Below are 17753 nucleotides of genomic sequence, written 5' to 3' on the forward strand. Positions count from 1 at the left end.
ATTTATAACATTATGCTTTGTGCTAATAAACTGGAATGTGTTTGTTTATTTATGTATTAATTTCCCCCCTCCTCCGAAGGACACAGCCTTCCAAACAAGACATAGTCTTAAAGTGTGTGGAGGCTTCACGCTATTCTCAGTGGCATTCGCACAACTCACCAGGCGTCCCACTGAGAGCGAACCACATTAAAGACCAGGAGGAGGTTACCCCATGTGACTCTACCCTCCCTTGCAACCAGGCCATTAGGAGACCTGGCTGGAGTCAAACTTTACACCCTGGATTCAAACTCGTGACTCCAGGGGATGTAGTATGCATCAATACTGACTGAGCTACCCAGGCCCCAAATGGAATTTGGTTAAAATATTAGTTACCACAGCTACAATGGGCTCTAATACAGCCAGAATCCTTCTACGAAGGGTCCTATAACCTAAGCACAGCATAACGCGGCGGTCCCATAGACATTCTATGGCTGTACATTGGCGAGGGGACAAGAGGTAATTTTATTGAATTGATGTCTATGAAGGAGACGCTACAGTTTGATGAATAAAAGGCTTTTGTGAAGAAACAGCTAATCGCTTTATGAACTGACCGCCTGTCGTCTAATCTTCAACATGTTTTACACACACAAAAAAAACATTTGGAATGAATTATGTGTGGAATTGACAACGATACAATTTCTGACACTGGCAAATTTGCGACAAATAGGTATTAGTTTACGGCTCTGTATAGTATCCGCAAAACGGTGACTTACTGTCGTAAAACGCTAGTTGACCGTTACGATATCTCCTAAGATAATTGAGCCGCAGACGTTGTTATATAAATAAATAAAATTATCTCTGATACAGCTGCTGAGGGAGTGACAATAATTTGGCGTCTTCCCTCTTTTTACTGTGGTAAAGCACCGCTCTCTATGTTTTCCTCTTGTAGAAAATCGTGAAAACGTAAATGTGGAGATTTTATTTTTTTGTCGCTGTTGGAGCAAACAGGTAAGCAGAAATTATATTAGCTGTGCTCCCCCATTCACCGATGTACAGGTTAACCCTGTTGATGTATAATTGCATTATAAAATAAATTAAAAACCTCACAATAGCTTACTTCCGCATTCCAAACAATGGTACGTGAAAATGGTAAATTTGCTTTAAGCATAGGAACTTGCGCCGTAAGCAGATGTTGCATACGGAATTCTTTAACAAGGGCACAAGACCGAACTAGGTAAATATCTGGTTTCATTTCCATCTTGAGATAATTATTTATTCTTTTTCTATTATTAGTCTTGCTGTGCAAATCAATAACTAGGGTAAATAATGTTTATTAATCTAGACATTGTACAAATAGCGCTTCTGACTGTTCACCCAGCGAGTGCGATCATAAGCATGCACGCTCGTAATTCAGATCAATATCAGGCCCTTCAGCTGTTCTGGATATAAATACTAAAGCAGTGTATGTTGTAGCTGCTTATTGCAGTTTTCCTTGCATATATACAAAATGAGAATCCTTATGCAGTCATTGGCCTTAACAAGGTTCCATTATATGTGTGTTGCGGCTGTTTAATGGAATGTTGTCATATTATGCCACTACTTTCTGATATTGTATTTATTTATTATGTATAACCAACACTGGCAGCTTCTTTTTTTATATATATAAATATACACTGTATGCCAAAAGTTTGGAATAATATACATTAAAAAGCTATAATAATGTTTGCTGTTTCAGAAGGAAATTGTTACGTTAATTCACCAAAGTGATATTCAACTGATCATAAAGTATAGTCAGGACATTACTGATGAAAAAAAAACCCAGCACCATCACTATTTGAATTCCTTATTTTTTTAATCAAATCTAGACAGGCCCCATTTCCAGCAGCCATCACTCCAACACCTTATCCTTGAGTATCATGCTAAATTGATCATTTGGTACTAGAAAATCACTTGCCATTATATCATACACCGTTGAAAGCTATTTGGTTCATTAAATGAAGCTTAACATTGTCTTTGTGTTTGTTTTTGACTTGCCACAGTATGCAATAGACTGGCATGTCTTAAGGTCAATATTAGTTAAAAAATGACAAAACAAAGAAACCGCTTTCTCTTGAAACTCGTCAGCCAATCATTGATTTGAGGAGTGAAGGCTATACAATGCTTAAAATTACCAAAAAATTGAAGATTTTATACAAAGGTGTACACTACAGTTTTCAAAGACAAAGGACAACTGGCTCAAACAAGGACAGAAAGAGATGTACAACTAAAAAAGAGGATAAGTACATCAGAGTCTCTAGATTCAGAAATAGACGCCTCACATGTCCTCAGCTGACAGCTTCATTGAATTCTACCCGCTCAACATCAGTTTCATGTACAACAGTAAAGAGAAGTCTCAAGGGTGCATACCATATGGGAAGAATTGCAAAGAAAAAGCCACTTTTGAAACAGAAATACAAAAAGAAAAGATTAGAGTGGGAAAAGAAACAGACATTGGACAACAGATAATTGGAAAAAAGTGTTATGGATATTAACCCCATTGAACTTTTGTGGGATCAGATAGACTGTAAGGTGAGAAGTGCCCGACAAGACAGTCACATCTATGGCAAGTGCTACAGGGAGTGTGGGGTGAAATGTCACCTGAGGAAAAACTGATAGCAAGAATGCCAAGGATCTGCAAAGCTGCCATTGCTGCATGTGGAGGATTTTTGGATGAGAACTCTGAAGTAGTTTAAGAAGTTCTGAACATTGTTTTCAAATTGTAATAGTAATTTTTCATGTTATTTGGTCAATAAAAGTACCAATTTCTTTCCATTAGAGCAAACTCTGTACATTATTCCAAACTTTTGGCTGCCAGTGCATAAATAATAAATATAATTTACTATATCAGGTTATTTTACCTTTAAATTGTTGATTTAATATTTTGATGAAATATCTTAATTTTTTTTTAAAGGTTTGAAGCTTAAAAGTAGTAAATGAGGGAAATACTGTAGGTCAGTCTGTATTCTGTATCCAGGAGTTATCGTGTTAAATGTTTAAATCCACCACAAGGGTGTAGTGTTTACCTTTCTTTGTATTGGTATCAGTGGCTCTGATTATAATTTTTTTGTGTTCACTTTATATTTTTCTTATTTTGCTCAGTCAAGGACCTGGGACACAGAATATTTGTGACTTTAATCATTTGAGTAGAAATACATTTCGACCTTCACCATATTGATCTTCAGGTTTTTTTTTTTAACTTTGTTTATCTCCCAAATGTATTTAGCATTATCTAAATTTTTTTACTCCCCTCTATTTCTGAACAGAATCTACTGCAGATGACTTCATGAACTGCTTGCCCTGTTCATCCTAATCAAATTGACACCATTTAGGTAAGTTAGATAAACATATTAAGTAATGCCTCTTAAAAGTATAGCGGCATCATGTTTGATAACACACGGTATATGTCTAGATGTACTGTATATAGTACTGATGAGTGTGTTGTGTAGGTTTTGCCATGGCAGATGGTGTGGACCTCACCCAAAAGTTTGTGTCAGAGTCTGAACTTGAAGAGAAGCGAAAGAAAAGACAAGAAGAATGGGAGAAGGTCCGCAAGCCAGATGATCCAGAGGGTAAGATGCTTTCCACCTCATCATCACCAATCAGACAAACGAAATGGATGATTCACCCAAAAGCTTAATTTACTCATCCTTATATTGTTCCAAACCTGTAAGACTTTCTTTGACCAATGGAACACAAAAGGAGATTTTAGGCAGAATGTTAGCCTCAGTCATTGTTCACTTTCATTGCATATTTTTTTCCATGCAATGAAAGTGAATGGTGACTGATGGCATAAATTACATTTTTTGGGTGAACTTTTCCTGATAGACATTAATTCTTCTTAGATGCATTTGCCAACTATTGATTTTTTGTATTCTGGCTCTACCACAGAGGTCCCAGAAGAAGAGTATGACCCCCGATCTCTGTACGAAAGGCTACAAGAGCAGAAAGACAAGAAACAGGAGGAATATGATGAGCAGTTCAAATTCAGTAAATGTTCCTGCTGCTCCCCACCCATATTCAGCCCTTTATTTTTTTATCAAACACCAATATCTCTGATGACATGTACCACACAGTCTCAGGGGGCTTGCCTCTCCCATCTATACATGACCTAATTTTGGGGTTTATCTGTCACTGCTTTTGCACAAGTTTGTGCCTGCGTGCATATTTAAGCATTGGTGTGTGTTTGGGTTTATAGGCGGGTGTCTATGAGTGTGAACAGATGGGAGTGGTGGAGATCAAGAGCAGGTGTGTTCTTGTGGGTGCTGATGGGAGACTGGCATGATCTTAATATCTCTGCTTCATCTCCGTATCCCTGGTGACAAACCCACTCTCAGTCTCCCTGGCGACCATTGCTGCTCCTATTTCTATTGATTCCAAGGAATCTCTCAGTCTAGAAGCTATGGACTGGAATAGTAGTTGGGAATCAAAAAGGGGAAGGGGAATTTTCAAGTAGCTTGGTTCCATTAACCCTTATATGCATGGGAATTTCACCAAACGCTCTTAAGTATTTTGGTCTTTAGAGACCATGCACGTATATCTATCACAAATGGATCTACAAAATGGCCAGATAGTGTCAAATTTTCTCAATATTTTCAAGAAAATTTGAAAATAATAGAATGAAATGTATTTGTATGTTTATTTATTTTATATATATATATATATATATATATATATATATATATATATATATATATATATATTAAAGAGACAATGCAACAAATCTAGAACAGGATTCAATATTTTCACACTGAAATGTCATGAGACGCTGCCAAACACATATTGAGCTACAAATAAAACATAAGATACACATAACACATAGGCCTAATCTATATATTAACTACACATAAACTACACAAAAGTATTTTCTCAGGCACTTATAGAGCATAAATAGATGCAGAGTTTACATAACTTCTGTAGTACACCCAAATGACAATTTTTCTTGTAATAAACAAATAAATAAATATACTGTGATTTATAAACTTATGTAGATATTAATTAATTATGAAAAAGTAAATGCAAAAGAAAAGAAAATTGACACTATTACTTGCATAGACCCTATTCACTTTTGGTACGCAAGCCATTATACAAAAAATAAATATTGTTTATGTTATTTATTTTTTGCGTTACAGTGTATATATAAGAGAAAGATTAAGGAACACTAAATATTGTGGGCATAAACGCAAGCCATTATACAAAAAATAAATATTGTTTATGTTATTTATTTTTTGCGTTACAGTGTATATATAAGAGAAAGATTAAGGAACACTAAATATTGTGGGCATAAATCCAAAAAATAGGTGAGGTACATGGGTAAAATTTGTTCCTGGGTCACTTAAGACCTGAGATGTTATTTTGTCATAAACCATACATAATCATATGGTCTCTGTTTCAACACAAAAAAAATATAATCTTAAGTAAAATTTGTTTTGCGTTTAAGGGTGAATGATTTTTTAACTTTGGTTTTTGAATCTTGATTTCCTGATTTGAGATACTATTACCTGATAAATAATAATTAATGGAATCCTTAAAGGCAAAGTTCCCCCCAAAATTAAAAGGTGGTTATTTACTCACCCTTTTGTCATTCCAACCCTGTTTGAATTTCTTCTTGGACCACAAATAATAGGAACATTTTGAGCACTCTAGTCCAAATATTGAAAGTGAATGAGGACTAGGACTGTCAAGTTCCATTATGAGAAAGCGCCTATAAAATCACCAAAGTATAATAAAAATGGTTCACAGGACTACTTCACTTTATTACAACTCTTCTGCCATACTATAGTGATTGTGTGAGGAAGACCAAAATGTAAGTTACTTACTGACGATCTTGACTACTGATGTGTATGAGTAATATATGAATTTTGAATCATGCTCATGACTGAATTTTCATTTTTGGTTGAACTATTCCTTTAAGGAACCAGGATTGTTAAATTCCTAACAGGCATCCCATGCCTAAAACTGAAGGAGTGTGTGTTACCACTAAATGCACACTTCATCTGTTTTGTTGTTTCTCCACAGAGAACATGGTTAAAGGTCTGGATCAAGACGAGAGCAGCTTTCTTGACGAAGTGTCACGGCAACAGTATCTTATAGAGAAACGCAGGCGAGACGAGGAAGCTCAGGAGATTAAAGAATACAGGATATCCTTTTGCACCTCAGCATGCACACAATATGACTGTCACGCAGCTCTTGAAAAATTGACAGTAAGTTTTGCTCTCCACCTGAGTCTGTCTCCACTTTCACCTTAGTTAAGCCAGCGGTGAAAGCCTCAGCTGTCAATCGTGGTGATGGCTGGTAAAAAATAAAGAAGAGTTCTTATACCTTGTTAGTGTACATGCTCTCAAACAAGACAGCCCCAAGAGGAGCCTGACGCACTCAATCCAGCTCTGTTGCAATGGAAAGTCATGCAGGCAAATGGGTGGAAGATGAAACCGAAAAGGGTAAAAAAAAAAAAAAAAAAAAAAAAGTTCAGTTCAAGTAATTTACTTTTTGCCAGGAGAAACATTCAACAAACACAGAACTCACTATCTCTGCAGAACTATCACATAATTTGGTTCACATAATTATAATTAAAACAAAAAGTTATTTCTAAATCCTTTGCTAAATTGAAAACACTACAACTACTCATTATATGATAATTTTTTTTATGTACATAGGGGTGGACATTATATCGGTGGACATGATATACTGGTAGAAATTTGGGATTGTCATATGTATCGCGTAATACAAAATTACCCTAAACCTTACCATCGCCCAGAAATTAAAAGTTCTGCCATCGTTTTGCATTGGTAAAACACAAAAGATGATGTTTGGCAGAATGATAGCCTCAGTCACCATTCACTTTCATTGCATTTTATTTAATTGAATGAAAGTATATGGTTATTAAATTTTTTTCAAACATCTCTTGTTGATTTGCACGAAAGAAAATGAGTTTAAGACATCCCAGAATTTTCATATTTGAATGAACTAGTAAAGTCTTGACTTTTTTTTTTTGTTATCAAAAACAAGTGGAACATAGTTAAAGTGATGAACTACATTTGTGGTTACTCTGCTAAGACACCTGTATGAACTTGAAGGGAGCTAACTTCATGTTAAAAATGATCTCAAGACCTGTTATTTCAAAATTTTTAAGTGATGTCATCAAATGTGTAGAATGGCGCTATGCTTTTAACCATACTATACAATCGTTTTTTTTTTTAAATCATGAAGCAAGTGACACGATCAGCAGTGCCCTTTCTCTTCTGCTAATCAGGTATGCCTGTAAATAGAAGGTTGGAGGATGCGTTGTCGTGGCAACTGAAACTTTTCTAAGGGTTTGATTACTGCGTCTAAAAGCACCGCTGAGAGGTATAATCTGCAGCACAATACAGTAATGTGCCCTAATTCTGCTGAATTCGACTCTCGTGAATGCTCCAAAATGGTCTTACCTGTAAAGTGTGTCACCTTTTTAGGCCATTAGTTAGTGGTGAGCCCAAAAGGAAGTACTGTAGGTCTGTGGGTTTTATACAGTTCTGGCCAAAAATATTGGCACTCTTGGTAAATATGAGCAAAGAAGGCTGTGGAGAAAATCTACATTGTTTATCCTTTTGATATTTCATTAAAACAAATCGCAAAAATATAACCTTTAATTGAAGTAAAACAATCGAAACGGGAAATATCTCATTAAATAAATGTTTTTCATCAAAACACATTGGCCATAATTATTGCCACCCTTTTATTCAATACTTTTTGCAACCTCCCTTTGCCAAGATAACAGAGTCTTCTCTTATAATGCCTAATGAGATTTGAGAGCACCTGGCAAGGGATCGGAGACCATTCCTCCATACAGAATCTCTACAGATCCTTCAAATTCAGATGTCCATTTGGTGGAATCTCCTCTTCAGTTCACCCCACAAAATTTCTGTGGGGTTCAGGTCAGGAGACTGGGATGGCCATGGCAGAACCTTGATTTTGTGTTCAGTGAACCATTTTTGTGTTGATTTTGATGTTTGTTTTGGATCATTGTGCTGCTGGAAGATCTATTCAGGGCCCCTTGTAAGCTTTCTGGCAGAGGCAGTCTGGTGGTATTTGATAGAGTACGTGATGCCATGTATCCGAACAAGAAAAACAGCCCAACAACATTAAAGATCCAGCTAAATGTCTGCCAAAACCATCTCTGTTGTTTGCTGCAAAAAGCTATTTTTTTTTTGGTTTCATCTGACCATAGAACCTGGTTGCATTTGAAGTTCCAGTATTGTCTGGCAAACTGAAGATCCTTGAGTTTGTTGCAGGATGAGAGCAGAGGCTTTTTTCTTTCTTTTTTTCTTTTCTTGAAATGCTCCCAAACAACTTGTGTAGGTGATGTCTGATATAATTTTTTTTAACTTTCTGACCCCAAGACCCAAATTATTTCTGCAATTCTCCAGCTGTGACCCTAGGAGATTCTTTGGCCACTAGAACCATCCTCCTCACTGTGCGTGGAGACAATATAGACACACGTACTTTTCCAGGCCGATTCTTAAGATCTCCAGTTGAGTGGAACTTGTTAATTATTGCACTGATGGTGGAAATGGGCATTTTCAATGCTTTTGCTATTTTCTTGTAGCCACATCCCATTTTGTGAAGCTCAACATCCTTTTGCCCACATCAGAACTATATTCTTTAGTCTAACCCACTGTTATTGATGATGATTAAGGGAATTTGGCCTGTGTGTTACCTCATATTTATACCCCTGTGAAACATGAAGTCATGGCTGAACAATTTCATGTTCCTAGTCACCCAGGTTCTCTAAATAATTTTTTAAATATGAATGGGAGTATACTTCAGAAATATTTTACTCATTAGAATTTCTAGGGGTGCCAATAATTGTGACCAATGTGTTTGAGGGAAAAAAATTTTTTATTTAATAATGTGATATTTCACCTCTTTCGATTGTTTTCAATTAAAGGTTAGATTTTTGTGATTTTTTTTTTTTAATTTTTTTTTATTTATTTATTTTTTTTAATTAAAGATCAAACATAAAAACAATGCAGATTTTTTGCTCATATTTGCCATGGGTGCCAATATTTATTACCACAACTCTAAGCCCTCTTTATGTTGCTTTCTTGTCTGCAAATTTATATAAAACAGGTTGGTTTAATCTGTTTTTGTGCTTTTGTGGTAACTATCTGTTCCAGTTTAGTTCATGTGACCTTCCTGATATTCTTTTGATGTGAAAAGTAAGAACTGTTATCAAATGGTTTACCACAAATCTATTGGTCAAACTGTGTTTGCCATTGCAGTGTTGGAAAGTTGGGTTAGGTTGGGATGCTGTGAATTTTCCACATGGTTTGGTTGTACCAAAGTGTGCCAGTGATTGTTTCCTTAACTGTTGAGCTTCACAGTGCTCTGCAGAAGCTGACGAGCACAGAAAGCCAAAAGAAGGAGCCAGAAAAAAAAGCAGGACCTAAATCAACAGAACACAAGTCCAGTCACCTGTCTCAGGCTCATCTGTTGGCTGGGGCAGTCAAACGACGCAGGTATTAAAAAGCAGTTAGTTACTCAAAACAATTTGTTTTAGCAGGACTCACCCCAACATATGATGTTTTATTAACAAAGTTCGGGAGGAGCAAGTTAATTTAATCCAAACAATAACACAGCCTGAGTAAGATTATATAAACAGCTGCTCTCTGTAGCATTGAGTGTTTCTGGCATTTGGCCCCACCCATTGCCCACGAACAGACCCATGCAAGTGACTCGGATCATCGGATTGCAACTCTGTTGCAAAGCATTCGCCTTCATCAGAATAGCTCTTCCGTCTAAATCATCTCATCTCAACAGAAGCTGCCACAGCAGCTCATTCGTTTCACAGCATTGACTGCGACCACATCTTTCCTCCTCATCTCTATTCGCCAGAGCAGATTATTGCATGAAGCTGCTTCTGCAACTGGCTGCTTCGACGCAGTACACATGTGAAACAGCTCTCTACGACTGTTCGTATGTTCTCCTATCTGAATTTCCCACCCGGAATGGCCGACTGCGAGAAGCTGCTTCTGCTAACTGGCTGCTTTGACTCTATATGCATGACAAACAGCTCTCTATGACCACATACATGTTCTCCTATCTAAATTTCCACCCAGAGCGGTTCAACACATAAGCCTGCCTCCGTGAACGGGCGTTGCTCCGGCTCATGCAACTCAAGTTTTATTACAGCTTTGTTTGAATGCGTGGGAAACAAAAGATTAACTGTTTAATTCAATCATCATTCCAACTAAACTACCCAGCGTTTAAATCTGGTTCTCCTGCACTGCTGATTCCTGACAGCCTCATTACCTCGCCGCACAGCTCGTTTAGGGCATGATCCATTCAGCAATTCTGTTTGTCAACTTCTAACATGAATATCACGATTGTTCTCCCTTCAGAGTGCCCTTCTGAACTGAGGGGCAATCATGCAACAGCAAACCCGTTGCATGACCTATGCTGTAATGACAACTTCTTTTCAATCCATTCAGACATTTTAACGCAAGCTCGCTGCCACACACCACTCGCTCTGACCATTCCACAGCACACTGCAGTTATACGCTGCCTCTGTCCGAACAGATACGAGCCGAATTCAGCTCCGCCAGTATGGAACACCAGGCAGTTCAAATATATGTACATTTTAACACGTAGACAATGTGCAAACAACGGTTTGCATCCTATTGGTTTTACATTGCCTACGTGCTGTTTACACATTGTTTATGTGTGAATAATCACCATGTAAACAACACCTAAAGGACACACAAACAACGTGTTAACAACTTGTGATCTCAGATGTCAATTTCACATACTTCTGAGCAAATTTGGCCACTTGTCCAGTCTGAACGGATGACTGTCGTAAGTTCCCATTGGCTGCTGAGCACAAGGGTTAAACCCTTTCTGTAAGCCTAAGGAGGTTGCCTACTCGCTCATAGACCCTATGCTACTACTATTTAACATGCTACGGATCCTCTTATTTCTTTGTCCTTTTCTTCGTTTTTTGTTTACCTGATAAAAATAAAATATTTGGATTGCAGTTTTATGACAGATCCCCCCCCCCACCCCCAAATAATCAAAGCAAGCTATTACAACTCCCCAAATATTTATACCATTATCAGTAGAGACATATAAATGCTTCACGCTGCAACCCCCGCCCCCCAATGGTCAAGCCATATCTACGCCCTTGGGTCAGCTAATAATTTGATTTGGCTTTCATGCCAACAGATGTACACTACTGTGCCAAAGTCCTAGACCACCCTGAAAGTTCTTATTAAAACCATTTACCTGAGAAGTGTTTATCTAATTAGTTAAAACACTTTAAACATTTAAGTAAACACAAATACAAATAAAAGTGGCTTATTGTTTATTTCTAGAACCACACACACATATAGTAGTTTATATCTGCAATACATGGAAATAGTCATGCAGAAAATAATGGACATGAATGCTTTCAACTGTGCATTGCAGATTCTCCAGAATGATCACAGCAACAAGTAACATGGATTGTAACTGAGTAGTATCCTATTATACACTTCATAACACGTGACAGACTTGAAATGGCTTACTGACAGTATTAAAAGGCTAGGACTGAAAGACGGGACTGATGTGTTTCCACTGCAAACTGCTCAAACTGGGGCTGGGCGATATGACCCTATCTATCGTGGAGACAATATAAAGTGTCAGTAGATAGATATTTTGCTATCGTTATCGTGTTATGTAAAAAATATCCATGCGGCTTTCGGTGACCAGGACTGCTTAACGTTATTGACGGGTTAGAGGGTTGAAGAAACATGGAGGAATGAGAAAATACAAAGCAGAACGCACTTGATATTAAAAATAATTATTAAGAGCGCAATAAGCCATGAAATATAACTCAATTCGCTACTCGCACCGCTCGGGTATACAGTCAAATACTCACAAATTATGCCAAAATGCAGATCTTGGCAAGTGTTGTCAGTATATTGGATCTGTGCATTAGGTCTTAAAGTGTAAATGCAGCATAATTCTAATAATTCTTGCTGCTGTAAGTGTGGTTAACAACAAAAGAAAAAGAAAAATCACTCACCGCACTTGACTGAATAACTTGTAGCTTTAATAAGGATCAATGTATATTTAATGAATGCAGTGAAGACTATGAAGTGTTTTTAGTTTATTTTGATTAATTTTATGAATGCTTGTGCAAAAAAGTTCGAAAGACTTTCAGCACTGTTTACGTCATTTGTATCTTTGTTATATTGTGTTTATTTGTCCAATTTCTTGTAATTTATTTCTTTATTGTTATTTTATTACTGACTGTTTGACTTTTATAATTGCTTGAGAACTTCTTACTTTAGTTATGCTAATATTAGTTTTTGCTGTGGTATCGAAATTGGTATGAAGCATTGTGAAATTTCACTGGTATCAAAAATTCGGGAATCATAACAGCCTAATTTCCTGCAAAAATAAGTATATTGTGATATCGTTATCGCGATAAAATTACTCATATCACGAGATCTTGGCCATATCGCCCACTCCTATCTCAAGCCTTCATGACTGATAACAAATCACAGACAGTTGAATTTTATAAATGAATTAATATTATGAATGTATGTCTGTTATTATACATTACAATAATAATAATATATCTGGTTAAAGGCTTAGTTGAGATGCTGGTGCTGGATGTTTAGCTATAGACTTGAAAAAGACTATATGCAGATTATGCAGGATTTTCATTCATTAGGCATATTTTGTATTTTATGCACATATAGGCTACAGCATGTTGTATTAAAATGTATGAATGTGGTTCAACAGTTTTGATTGCGCCGTGGCCCAAGATGTATCGGCCTTCCAAGGTGTAAACCACTTTACGTCCGCTGTCTAGTAATTGACACGTGTGTTTAACTGGTTAAGATGCTGATATTGTTTTTCGATTTATTTATGAAGGACATGATTTTCCGTTTCTCATTTGTAATGCAGAAAACAACAAGAAAACAAAAATTAAAAAGCTATGTCATGAAACTGCAATCCAAATATTTTATTTTTATAAGTGACACAAAAAAGGAAGAATAGGACAAAGAAATAAGAGGATCCTTAGCATGTTAAATAGTAGTAGCATAAAGTCTATGAGTGGGTAGGCAACACCATATACTCACAGAAAGGGTTTAACCCTTGTGCTCAGCAGCCAATTGGAACTTACGACACTCATCTGTTCAAACTGGACAAGTGGCCAAATGGCTCAGAAGTAAGTAAAATTGACGTCCGAGATCTCGCATTGTTAACGTGTTGTTTACACTGTGATTTTTCACACTTAAACAATGTGTACACAACACGTTGATTGCGCATTGTCTATGTGTTAAAAATTCACGTATATTTGAACTGCCTAGCCTTCCATAGGCAAGAGGCGGATCACGGGTTGCATCCCAACTCATTCGCAATCATTCCTCAAACTCGCATGGACTTCTCTCAGCATTCGAGCTCACCTCGCTATGCAGCCAACAGTGCTCTTATAGTATCTGTTAAATCCAACTCTCAGGCACAAACTCCTATGATTTCATACGTTCTCATCAAACGAGATGAGTCACCCCATGGCAATAATATAGAGTTATGAATTGACTCGTATTACCTTGGAAAACAATCTACAAAGCTCCAAACCATATGACTAAGTTATACACATCAGACTACGGTATTCATTTGGGCACTCAGTTTCAGGTGCCTTCTAATTTCATGACAAACCAACTTTAAATGATGTTGTTCATACACTCAAGCATGTATCCTGCCGTTGTCTTACGCATGTATCCTGCCGTTGTCTTACACATGTTCCCGACATGTAATCTAGCAACTATTACGTTCAGGTGTCTGCAGACGCTACATTTACCGTTATCATGTTTTGTATTGGGTCAACACATCCCTAAGCAGCACAAATGTGTTGTCCAGGTGTTGTCCAAACAGTGCAATGCACCATCCAAACATCGCAACTTTCTTTTGGGCCATATGTCAAACTCCCACAACACGACAAACCGCGCAATCGTGCTGTCCAACCGCCACGACCATTCACGTGCCACAACTGCGGCACGTCTTTCAGACCATGCGTCTCCGCCTCCATGGCTCCGTAACCCATATTATGCCACTCATACCAAATGAACCATCATCCACCTAGTAACTGACAACAATTGGGATGGTTCAGGTTCCCTAAACAGTTCACCATAAGCCTGCATCTCTGCATTAATCAATTTAATTCGAACATAGCCTACCATATGCCCTCTCATCAAATGCCGTGCTCAACCTGTTTGTACCGCAGAGTGAGTTCTTGCTCAGATGCAGCGTTAAGTTTTCACAGGAAAACATCGGCTTTTCCTGTTAAACTCCACGTTTGTCTGCACTCGAGGATTCATCCTATCATCGAATGCTGTACAGGCCCACACCTGTGGATCAAGCTGCTTGCGAGCTCCGTAAAATTCAGCATAAGCATTCTCACACGAATCGTATGTTCTCCCATTTAACGCTGTGCAGTCCCACACCCGGATGATTCAGCTTGTTCATATCACAACCGATTCTCTCTGCCAACATCCATCCCTCTACCCCTTCCTATCCATGGGCCTCTGGAGTGGATTGCCACGTGAGGCTGCCTCCGCTGGAGAAACCTGCTCCAGACCCATTCCCCTCTTCAATTTATACCCCTCACTTCTACCATTTTAATCTCCTACTCCGGAACTCCTACTTGGGCTGTGCGACCAAACCTCCTACTGCTCTGCAAACAGAGCAAATATGCTGTTCAAATACTGCAACCGTGGCATCTTTAGGGCCATACGACAAACTCCAAATTCACGGTTAAGTGCACAAACGCACTGTCCAAGCACTGCAACTGTTCACATGCCACAACCTCGGGACATCTTTCAGACCGTGCGTCTCAGCCCCCATGGCTCCGTAACCCATACTATGGCACTCATACTAAATGAACCATCACCCACCTAGTGATTGACAATCGGGCCGATTTAGGTCTTCCTAAACAGTCCGCCAGAAGCCAGCATCTCCGTATCAATCTAATTCATCAAATGTCGCCTCACGTCAAACGATGCGCTTGACGATGACTCCTGTTTGGATGCTGCGAGGGTCCACCCCAGCAAGCCTGGATGCTCACCCGTCCATACCGCAACAAATGCCCTCCCACACACTTAAATCAGGGGCTCTTCTATTCGAGTCGAATATATTCGATATTGTCTTCTGTTCCTTTTTCCTTCCTACACATCACTTCCGCGCCTCACTAGGCTACAATGCAAGCGACTTGCTGTTCCATTTCTTGGCTTCTTTTGGGAGGCATTCGAGCTCAGGTCAAGTCTCAAGCATTGAGCTCTCCGCTAGGGATAGCAAGCCACATATAGTTACACTTTTAACATTTACTGCAGGATTGCATTAACTTCTGAACTACTGAAATGGTGTTCACACATAAGTGTTTAAATTGCTGAAGGCCACAACTCATATTGATTGAATGCTATTTTAAATATTGAATGGGACACATCGCCCTCAATATTTATGGTGGGTATGCTCTATCTTTATGGTAGTTATGGCCCTGTGTAGAGTAATACCTGTAGAAAAAAAGAGGTTGCAGTCCCTTTATTTGTTGTTTTCATTCTTTGTGGGGTTTTTTACAGCTCGTCTCTGTCCTCAGAAGGAAGTAAAAAGCTGAAAGTGGAAGCGACAGTTGCCGGCAATGGCAGTCAAACAGGTGGGCAAGTTGCTAGAGTAGTCTAATACTATATATTAGACATGCATAATGTAATCTTTAGATTTTCATATAATTATTAGAGATCTGTTATTACATTTCATATTGTTCTAATTGTTTTTAAAATGTACCAGAACATTATAGTAAGTAATATATATTATATATAAGAGGCATTTGGGGTTAAAAGTTAAGCTTAAGTTTGTAAAAACCTTTGTGCCATTGACTTTTATTGTAAGTGCAATACTATCAACAGACAAAATTATTTCTGTTGTAATCGACAGCATGCCACATATATTGTTAATTGTTAATTTTTTATATTTTTTACCCAGAATATCTCTTTAATAAAATTAAATACACAAACCTAATGTATAGGGTTTCGAAGTTCTTGGGAAAACCCTGGAAACATCAGGGAATTTTTAATTTGTAAATTCCAGTTGGTAGGTACCCTAGGTAGCTCAGCGAGTATTGATGCTGACTACCACACCTGGAGTCGCGAGTTCAAATCCAGGGCATACTGATGTTGACTCCTGCCAGGTCTCCTAAGCAACCAAATTGCCCCGGTTGCTAGGGAGGGTAGAGTCACATGGGGTAACCTCCTCGTGGTCGCGATTAGGGGTTCTCGCTCTCAATGGGGCGCGTGATGAGTTGTGTGTAGCTATTGTAGTGGATGGCGTGGGCCTCCACACGTGCTATGAATCCGTGGTAATGCGCTCAACGAGCAACGTGATAAGATGCGCGGGTTGACGGTCTCAGATGCGGAGGCAGCTGAGATTCGTCCTCCGCCACCCAGATTGAGGCAAGTCACTACGCCACCATGAGGACTTCGAGCAAAACAATTGGGAATTGGACATTCCAAATTGGGAAATGTGCCTAAAATAATTAGATGACAGTAACTAATTACTTTGTAATCAAATTACACCCAACACTGGTCATCACGAATGACTGGAAAAGTCATGAAGCAGAAAGGGCAACCCTGAGTGTAATCTTTACTTTTAAAAATCAGCAAAATATAAATGTCATATTGATGGCATTTTTCAGTATTAACATGTTAGTTGTGTAGAGACTGTGTCGCTCTATATGTGTGTATTGTGTTCCCAGAGCAGGAGGCAGGTGAGCCCAAATCCCTTGGTGCGGGTGTGACTCGCTCAGGCGTTCTACATCTGCCCTCCGCCGCTGTATGTGTGGGCATCCTGCCAGGGCTAGGAGCTTACTCGGGCAGCAGCGATTCAGAGTCCAGCAGCGACAGCGAAGGTAGCGTGGACAAGATTGGCTCTCCCATAAAGTGCCACAGGCTCTTCAGATAGACACATTTACTAATCACACTCACTTACTCTCACTCTCTCCTTTAAAACTTGTGCTGCCCAAGGCTCGGGCTCCGCCCCCTTGCCTACTCGGCGGTGTGGAGCACAAATCAGTAACTAAAATGATTTAGCTCCTTAAGTATTTCTAATTTCAGCTCAATGTTCTGTGTTTAAAGTTTGAATTAGTCTGTTTAATTTTTTGCTTGATGTTTATTAAAGGCGTGGTAATGTTAACTTGAATTGTGGTTGTTGTTGATGTGTTATACTCTCAAAACATGACAATTCCCCCATCCTCCTCATATTACGTTCCATACAGTTTAAAAACCTGGCAGCTTAACCTGGTGACGCACCTGCCCACCTGCCCCTGCGGCTTCTGCAGAGCTAGTGGCCAAGGGGACAATGACTGACTGACTGACATCCGAGGATCAAGAAGGCTGCTAAATGAAACATTTAGACAAAATCTCTGATATCATCACAAGACAAATCAGACATATTGTGGGCGGTGCTTGTTTGAAGATGTTTAAATGTCTTTGTTGAGTTTTATGTTTCTTTGATTTATTTTATTTTATTTTTTAAAAACGAAACGCTGCAATGTGAAAAGCTGGAACTTTGCCCTTTAAGGACACAAAATGTGTGTGTGTGACATTTCGCTGGAATGAAAATGAGAATGAAATGAGAATAAAAAATATATATGTTTCTCGTGTATTTGTGCTTTTTTTCTTTGTAAGTGATTTTATCACACTAAAATCATGTTAACATGTATA

At 38.4% G+C, this 17753-nt stretch overlaps 1 protein-coding gene across 1 annotated transcript; it reads left to right on the forward strand.

The window, feature by feature from the left end:
• Window positions 1-785: 785 nt before the first annotated feature.
• Window positions 786-17670, forward strand: psme3ip1 (proteasome activator subunit 3 interacting protein 1). Its single transcript, XM_052151804.1, has 8 exons — window positions 786-987; window positions 3282-3347; window positions 3465-3587; window positions 3907-4005; window positions 6034-6155; window positions 9376-9512; window positions 15618-15691; window positions 16787-17670. Exons 3-8 carry the CDS (start codon window positions 3473-3475, stop codon window positions 16990-16992), a joined length of 753 nt encoding a protein of 250 aa, XP_052007764.1. The 5' UTR covers window positions 786-987; window positions 3282-3347; window positions 3465-3472; the 3' UTR covers window positions 16993-17670.
• The last annotated feature ends 83 nt before the right edge of the window (window positions 17671-17753 follow it).

Source organism: Xyrauchen texanus, chromosome 21 (assembly GCF_025860055.1).
Source record: "Xyrauchen texanus isolate HMW12.3.18 chromosome 21, RBS_HiC_50CHRs, whole genome shotgun sequence".
Classification (NCBI taxonomy): Eukaryota; Metazoa; Chordata; class Actinopteri; order Cypriniformes; family Catostomidae; genus Xyrauchen; species Xyrauchen texanus.

Bases quoted from the DNA above. Each gene is read 5' to 3' on its own strand.
- psme3ip1 (XM_052151804.1), top strand. From the start codon at position 3,473: ATGGCAGATGGTGTGGACCTCACCCAAAAGTTTGTGTCAGAGTCTGAA. The intron at 4,006-6,033 runs GTAAATGTTCCT...GTTTCTCCACAG, and splicing joins TGATGAGCAGTTCAAATTCA to AGAACATGGTTAAAGGTCTG. The intron at 15,692-16,786 runs GTGGGCAAGTTG...TTGTGTTCCCAG, and splicing joins CGGCAATGGCAGTCAAACAG to AGCAGGAGGCAGGTGAGCCC.